General features: G+C 45.3%; 1 protein-coding gene across 1 annotated transcript; it reads left to right on the top strand.

The window, feature by feature from the left end:
- Positions 1-173: 173 nt before the first annotated feature.
- LOC105697344 (long-chain-fatty-acid--CoA ligase 5) lies at positions 174-7514 on the top strand. Its single transcript, XM_012420594.1, has 8 exons — positions 174-453; positions 1117-1240; positions 2783-3119; positions 3263-3731; positions 3996-4286; positions 6035-6256; positions 6624-6941; positions 7232-7514. Exons 1-8 carry the CDS (start codon positions 382-384, stop codon positions 7367-7369), a joined length of 1971 nt encoding a protein of 656 aa, XP_012276017.1. The 5' UTR covers positions 174-381; the 3' UTR covers positions 7370-7514.
- Positions 7515-8675: the final 1161 nt, after the last annotated feature.

An 8675-nucleotide genomic window follows, 5' to 3' on the forward strand; every position in this document is an offset into this window, starting at 1 on the left:
TCGTCCAAGGGAGTCGCCGACTGCCATCAGGAGCGACGCGAGGCGTCCTTCCCTTCGGCCCGCTCTCTATATTTAAATCGCTTGGTCTACTCGAGCTTACGGCGAAGGCGAACCGAAAACGCGACCCTCGTGACAAGCTTGGCCAAAGCCAAACCTCTCGGAAGAGCGCAGTGTTGCCCGAGCGGGCGTAAACGGGCGTGCGAACACGCCGAGCTCGTTCCTCGATATCTCATAGAATCATCGTTCATTTGTTTAGTCCGTTGTTGCGCCATATTTGGAAATATTGTAATTACTCGGTCGCATCGCAAGCGGAATCCCAGCCAGGCGCTAACACCTGGAAAACGACGCCGACTCCTTCGCCGAGGCGAAGGAGCCTCCAAAATGTCGGGCTGTTTCTTTCACGAGTCGCTCCGCTTACCGATAGACCTTAACGAGCAGTCGGAAGTACTCAAGGTTCGTTTAAGAACCTCCGGTTAATCGATACACTCCATGTTTACACGAAAAAAAAAAAGAATAATCAGAAACGGTCGAAGGAAACATCGCGCGAGATCCTCGAGGAACTGCCCCGAGCGCTTCGGGAATTCGCGATTTTCTGCCTCTATGGTACTTCCTAGCGAGAAATTGTTGTCACGAAAATTGTTCGGCTTGTTATGCTCGAGATATTTCCTGGAGGGGGATTTTTTGTGGCATCGGTAGTTTTGAGGGAAATTCGTAATTACCTGGGGTACCTAGATGGGAGTCACGAATACTCGCGGTCTGGAATTTTTATAGCTTTGTTTATATCTTTGTTTACGGATCGAGGTTTACGGTTTACGGCTCCTTTGACTGCTCCTTATATTTTTTTGTATGGACAGCGTGGACCCATATTAACGAGATTCCTCGTGAAACATGTGTAAACTGTGGTGTCGCGTGGGCGAGTGGATTTCCGGGGATGAAAAATGAGTTTAGTCTTTATTTTTTTTCCTTTTTTTTAAGTCACGATAAAGAGACGCTAGTGGCGAGCGGTTGAAGTAAATTCTCGAAGCTCGTCTTCGGGGTGTCGTTCGGCTATCTTTAGTGCTTATGTAAGGTAAAAAAAAGTGCGCAAGGAGAGCCCTAAGCAGCCGCCGTTTTCAGGGCGCCGAGATCATCAGGGTCTCGAAATTCTTCAAGGACTGCAAGGACGGCAGGTTCATCAGCTACGTCCATGACGACGCCAGGACCCTCTACGAGTCTTTCAGGAAGGGAGCCAAAGAGTCCAGTGAGTCCTTCGAGGGATCGATCGGCCATCGATCTGCCCGATCGCGCCGATCGGGCCGCGAGCTCCGGCTGGCAGAGATGCGCTTTAAATTTATACGAGAATAACTCGCTTGCATCACCTGACGAAAGAACCTCCTCCGACGCGAGCAATTACTTCGTCGCAATAAATCGCGAGATGGGGCAGATTACGCGCCGTCCAAACTTTAAGCCGTAATCCTGTAAAGGATGGGTGGCTGCACCCGTGGCGATAAATCGTAACGATTTGGAATTTATTCAATTAATTCGAGCCCTCTAACGTCACTCGTTAATTATTTCCACAAAATAAATCCTGAGATTGGGAGAATTATAAACTTTGCGCCGTTTTTTTTTATAAAGGATGCGTGGCTGCACCCGTGACGACAAATCGTAGCGATTTGGAATTTATACAATTAATTCGAGCCCTCTAACGTCACTCGTTAATTATTTCCACAAAATTAATCTTGAGATAGAGAAAATTATAAACTTTGCACCGTTTTTTTTATAAAGGATGGGTGGCTGCACCCGTGACGACAAATCGTAGCGATTTGGAATTTATACAATTAATTCGAGCCCTCTAACGTCACTCGTTAATTATTTCCACAAAATAAATCCTGAGATTGGGAGAATTATAAACTTTGCGCCGTTTTTTTATAAAGGATGGGTGGCTGCACCGTGACGATAAATCGCAGCGATTTGTAATTTGTTTAATTAAGTCGAGTAACGTACCGTTATCATCGATTGTACATTGACGATAAATCGTAACTCTTCTATCGTTCGACTGACGTACAGAACATAGTCATACAATTTCACGAGGGCAATGTAACTTTGCAGAAAATGTTAAAAGGCAAAAAAAAATGTACAGTCGCGACGATCTGTCGATTTAAAAATATTTCCGGATTATCAGCGGAAGCTATTATTTTATAAAACGATCCGGGGGAATTGCGAAGATCTCGGTGGATATTATTTCCTTTCATATAAGACAATTATTTGACATAGACGTCGCAACGACATCACTTAGTTCCCATTAACGTCGAAGCAACAATTGCGAATTACGTTTCCCTCTTCTCGGGAGTCATTACGTCGATATTTACTACACGCTTTATGTTCTCGCGGAAAATTGTTTTACACGACGTGCGTGCCGGCTATTTTTGCACGCAAGACACCCACGATGCGTTAACGAACGAATTGTTTTTCCTACGCGTTCTCGAGCCGCGTAACAGACTTAATCGTTCTATTAACAAGTACGATTTCGTCGACAGATGAATTCTTTTTTCGCCGATTTCCCCATCGTCCCCTTAACAATTTTTCTCGATTCACTATCTCTATTAAGAAACAAGCGATCGAATAAATTGAAAATGCTTGAATCGTACATTTCTTAGGAATTCCATTAATTGTAAAGAACATCGCGATGGCCTCCACTTTTTTGTACTATTTTCTTTTTTTTTTCTATTTTACTAATTTGTATCATAAATCATTGCGTAGGGGAGAGGATTTTAGTTATTGATTTTCTCTATCTGGTCCACAGATAATGGACCGTGTTTGGGGTGGAGGGACGGGCCAACAAAGCCTTATCAGTGGCTGCACTACAACGAGACCCTCCTCAGGGCGAAAAATCTAGGCTCGGGTCTAATCGCTTGTGGATTGACTCCTGGACCGCAGACATTAATCGGTCTCTACAGTCAGAATTGTCCAGAATGGATTCTCACCGAGCAGGCTTGCTACACCTACTCCTTGGTGGTGGTTCCTCTGTACGACACCCTGGGGCCGGATGCCTGTGCCTACATCATCAACCAGGCTGAGATTAATCTAGTAGTCTGCGAGGACGACAAGAAGTGCAACTTGCTGCTGGACAAGGCCCCCAGGTGACCGGATATCCTTTTTCCCCGACTTTAAGAAAGGTCAAAGAGATCCACCAGTGCTGGGGGGAAAAAATTTATAATAAATAAATTGAACGTCTTCGATAGCTTTATCGAGAATTTTTTAATACCGTGTAAATGTTCTCCAGGTGCCTCAGGAAGCTGATCGTCGTGAAGGAGACGAGGCCGGCGACGAACCAGCGGGCGAAAAATCGCGGCGTGGAGCTCCTCAGGTTCGACGACGTCGAGAGGGTCGGGGCCAGGAAGGACCACCCTGAGATGCCGCCCAGGAGCACCGACCTCTGCACCATCTGCTACACCTCCGGGACCACGGGGAACCCCAAAGGAGTGATGCTGACCCACCAGAACGTCATGGCAGGCATCAGCGCCGTCGTGCTCCAGCTGGGGGAACACAGACCCACCTTCAGGGACACCATGATCAGCTTCCTGCCGTTGGCGCACATGCTGGAGAGGTGTTGCGAAAACGGGATGTACATGGTCGGCGGGGCCGTCGGGTTTTACAGCGGGAACATTAAGAGACTTACCGAAGACATGAAGGCCTTGAAGCCGACCGTCATGCCCGCCGTGCCCCGACTGCTCAATCGACTCTACGACAAGGTCTTCGTCTCTTCAGGGAGTGGATCCTCCCTATCTCTTGGATGTCCTTACCTAGCTTTAGATTGCGATAAGTAGAGCCATTACCACCATAGAGCTGGATTTCTTAACGTGCACCCTATGCATTGCCGAAGAGAGCCCCATTGTCACGGTGGAGTTGGATTTTTTTATCGCACTAGTCTAGTCCCCATTGCCGAAGGGGACCTCGAAGAGATGGATCATGGAGAGATTAATCCTGTAAATTAATTTATCCTCGCTTTAATCCAGGTCTCGACGGAGCTCCAGAGCTCCTGCCTGAAGAGGCTGGTCTTCGGGATGGGACTGCGCGCCAAGGAGGCGGAGATCAAGAAGCGCATCATCAGGAACAACAGCTTCTGGGACCGGGTGGCCTTCAAGAAGATCCAGGACAGCATGGGAGGCAGGCTCAGGTTGATGATCGTAGGCTCGGCCCCCCTCGCGGGGAACGTCCTGACGTTCGCCAGGTGCACCCTGGGGTGCATGGTCGTCGAGGGCTACGGGCAGACCGAGTGTGCAGCTCCCATCACCCTTACTGTCCAGGTGCGCGATATCAACCTTGTTATCGTCGAATCTTGGTCTTGATCTTGTATTGTCGAATCTTGGTCTTGATCTTGCATGGTCGAATCTTGGTCTTGATCTTGTATTGTCGAATCTTGGTCTTGATCTTGCATGGTCGAATCTTGGTCTTGATCTTGCATGGTCAAATCTTGGTCTTGATCTTGCATGGTCGAATCTTGGTCTTGATCTTGTATTGTCGAATCTTGGTCTTGATCTTGCATGGTCGAATCTTGGTCTTGATCTTGCATGGTCAAATCTTGGTCTTGATCTTGTATGGTCGAATCTTGGTCTTGATCTTGCATGGTCCCACCTTGATTTTGATCTTACATGGCCCAATCTTCATCCTGCACGATCCAATCTTCAGTTTTGGTCTTGCACTTGCACTTTTTCCAGTCCAAGACCAAGATCGACTTTCCTCGTGACCGGTCCTCTAGGTGTCGTCGCCTTGGCGGCATTTCGGGTTTGCATGTTGCGCCCCTAAACATGTCCCAGCAGCCGATAAACGAGACGGGAATAGAGCTCGGTCTCGCCATTCGCGTGGGCGGATCGCGACCTCCGATTATTGGAGACGAAGAGGACCTTGCCGAGCCCTCCCTGTCGTCGATCTCTTTATCCGGAACCTGTCGACTCCCCTTTACCTCGGTTTATCGCTCGCTAGAGGTCTATTTTCGGGAGGATCACGTTATCACGAAAGCATTTTCTAATTATACCCGTCTAAAAAAAAAAAACCAGGAAAAAAGGGGATACGAGGAAAATCCAGAAAAATGCTTATATATTTTTCCCCTGCTGGTGTTGATAATAAAAGTGATCTTAAAATTAAAAAAAAATGCGCAATTGTTTGAGACACCGAATGGCAGCGATCTAGGCAATTAATTATGATTGGGAATAGGAGAAATCTCAAGGAGTAATTGCTGTTACATGTTACGAGATGTATGATCGCGTTGGTGTTGATAATAAAAGTAATCTTAAAATTAAAAAAAAAATGCGCGATTGTTTGAGACACCGAATGGCAGTGATCTAGGCAATTAATTATGATTGGGAATAGGAGAAATTTCAAGGAGTAATTGCTATTACATGTTACGAGATGTATGATCGCGTCGGAAATAGAGCGGTGCCGTTCTCGAGATTCGCGTGGGCGGATTTCTCGTTATTGCAGAGGAAGAGGACCTTGCGGAGCTCCTCGCGATTCGACTCTTCGTCCGAGTCTCTACTTCGATTGCATTTGCGCACCTAGCTCGTAAATCGGCTTATCGAGTGCTCTAGTTATTTTCGGGACGAGCACCGTGATGTCGGTTGCGTTATCGAACGGAACACGCGCTCGCTTCGTAGTTGGAATCCCTCTTGAAAAAGAAATGACAGCACGTGCTCGACCACGTGGACGCGAGTAAACGAAAACGAAACCACCTCTGCCGGTGCCAGCTCATCGATTAAGAGGGAACAGGTTGATAATGGACATTAACTCTCGCACCTCGAGAATCTAAGAACCAAGAATGTTCAAACATGCGGATTTATATGTATTAATTTATACGTTAATTATTTCCCCCCGGAATATTCTCAGAAATTGCAGTCTGACATCAAAGAGTTGACAGCTTGGAGTAATGTTAAAATTTTTTCTAACTTATGTTTACCGAGAAGGGATAATTTATTTATATATACATTTAATTAAATGTCACATGTGGCATGTAGGATGTTTGTCATTTGTATTAATATGTGGTTTTTCTTTTCTCAAGGGCGATCACGTCCCGGAGCACGTGGGACCCCCCGTGGCGTGCTGCTGCGTAAAACTCGTCGACGTCCCCGAGATGGAATATTTCTCGACGAGCAACCAGGGCGAGGTCTGCGTCAAGGGTACCAACGTCTTCGTCGGGTACTACAGGAACCCCGAGAAAACCGCGGAAACTATCGACGCCCAGGGCTGGCACCATACCGGCGACATAGGCATGTGGCTGCCGGTAAAATTGCCCAGAATTTTCGAAAAGCCGTCACATAAACAAAAGGAATTCTTCTCGAAAATTAACGCTTCTACTTATTTCGAAAAAACTATCCACGGCGAATTTTCGAAAAACTGCTCCACTAGTCGGGAAAGAATTATCTCCCGCGACGAAGGGTCTCATTTGCATGGAAACCAATTATTAATAAAATTTAATTCGGCGACAAAAGAATTTCATATTCTAGTTTTTTTTCTTTCTTTATCTTGAAAATATTGCGCACGATTATGACTTCGACGATCTCTTTTATTTTCAATTTCTTTTTTTTTTTCCTTCGGGTGAGAAAACACCAAAAATCTTGAATATTAATGAGGATCGTTTGTGCTTCCAGAACGGCTCGTTGAAGATAATCGACCGTAAAAAACACATCTTCAAGCTCTCGCAGGGGGAATACATCGTCCCTGAGAAAATAGAAAACATCTACGTGCGCAGTCAGTACGTGCACCAAGTGTTCGTTCACGGGGAGTCATTGAAGTCTTGCGTCGTCGCCGTCGTCGTGCCCGACGTCGACGTCGTCAAATGCTGGGCCGTTGAAAATAAAATCCCTGGCACCCTGAGCGTTCTCTGCGCCAACCCCGAGGTCAAGAGACTCATCCTGGACGACATGCTCGCCTGGGGGAAGGAGGCCGGGCTAAAGTCCTTCGAACAGGTGAGTATCCTTAAAAGTCCATCGAAAGAAATTCCAGATACGAAAAATTAAATTTAACTCATCCCTTCCTGGGGGCAATATTAAATATTAAATATGACGAGTGAAAATGAGGAAAGTGGGGGTACATAATTAGAAATATAAAATTAGAGATACAATTAACGATACTATTGGGAGTTTGATCCTTCGGCGATGAGGGAAGTACAGAAGTTAAATTAAAGTCGGAGTATGATAGTTGACAATTAATGTGGACTTTTATGTAGGGAAGATGTAATCTATTTTTTTGTTACCAGGTGAAGGACATTTATCTCCACCCTGACCCCTTCTCCGTGCAGAACGGATTGCTGACGCCTACGCTGAAGACGAAACGACCTCAGCTTAAGGCATACTTTAAACCACAACTGGAAGATCTCTACCAGCACCTGGACTGATCGATCATACATTCGAAGTCTGATCTCTCACCTGGAGAAAAAACACCTGTCGCGCCTCATTTTAACGTGCCCTTATCAGGGGCACCGCGATTACAGTCGATAACTATGATCGATACTATGAATAATACTAGTTACCGTAATGTCAGTTTTCGATGACTTTTTACATCGACCCTTATTACGATGTTATCAGGAGGCCTTATCGAGTGACTTCGACATTGGTAGACGTAGATATATATTTTTAAGTCGTATTTCAATTCTTTCTCGGAGGCGCCTCATTTTCACTCAGTATCTCTTTAATGGAGTAGTTTTGGCCTCCTTCCAAATCTTGCCCTGGGAAAATGTGGATTTATAGATCGAGTCGGTCTTTGGGGAGAAGAGCAAAGCGATGGGGCGACGTAAATAAATACAATGTAAAAATATACAGACACGTGGGTAAAGAGGCTCTTCAAGGGAAGCCAGAGAGAAATGTTTCAATTTTATGTTTCTGACTAATGGGGCGTCACGAGGCTCCATTTTTCGGGACACTTTTTCGAAAAGTCTATCTCATCTGTCGGGAGGCTTTGTTTTGTGTTTTATTCCCTTTAAAAAAATTTTATTCCCTTTAATTCAATTGAAAAAAAAAAAATTAATTTTGCGCATACTTAATGAGGGGCGTAGGGTCTATTAAATAGAGCATGGGTTAATGTTTATTGCCTCTTCTAAATGGAAACTCGGTCCTCATCGGTAACTTTGTCACGTTTCATTCACTTTCGCTCGTGAAAAGAAGAAGACGTGACTTTGGCACGCATTAAGTCAAGACGAGGATTCCTCTGTGAGGTTTAATCCCTGTTTGGTCGTTCCGTTTCTAAGCGAACGGGTGGAAACTCACTTTCATTTGATTAAAAAAGCGCTCATTATCCATCTACACTCGGTACCACGTTTTAAAAAGTACACACCGTGGTCCGACATTTTTCTACAATTTTTTCCTCTCAAACCGCCGGTGGGAATTAAGTATTCGTTTTTTACTATATCATTTCTTTCTAGAGAGGGGAAAACTTTGGGGAATTATCCTCGAATCCAGCTTTCGTCACGTACATCCGATTACGTTACTAGATTTCCCGACGGTACTTGCAAGCAGTAATTGCATGGTGCAATACTGTAGGGTCGTTATCGGCGTCATGGTTTGTTATCATGGTCACAATGCATGGTTGCGCGTGACATTCTAGGAATGATTTTCTGTTCACGGAGACACCAAAAGCGATTATTTCACGCGTGTATATTAATTTCGACAGGTATCATAATTATAGTAATTTGGCATGCAAAGTGG

The sequence above is a fragment of the Orussus abietinus genome, unplaced genomic scaffold, assembly GCF_000612105.2.
Source record: "Orussus abietinus isolate OABI.00-Male unplaced genomic scaffold, Oabi_2.0 scaffold13, whole genome shotgun sequence".
NCBI classification, from domain to species: domain Eukaryota; kingdom Metazoa; phylum Arthropoda; class Insecta; order Hymenoptera; family Orussidae; genus Orussus; species Orussus abietinus.

Coding starts and splice junctions, on each gene's coding strand:
- LOC105697344 (XM_012420594.1), top strand. CDS start 382: ATGTCGGGCTGTTTCTTTCACGAGTCGCTCCGCTTACCGATAGACCTT. Junction 4,287..6,034: donor CCATCACCCTTACTGTCCAG/GTGCGCGATATC, acceptor TCTTTTCTCAAG/GGCGATCACGTCCCGGAGCA. Junction 6,257..6,623: donor ACATAGGCATGTGGCTGCCG/GTAAAATTGCCC, acceptor TTGTGCTTCCAG/AACGGCTCGTTGAAGATAAT.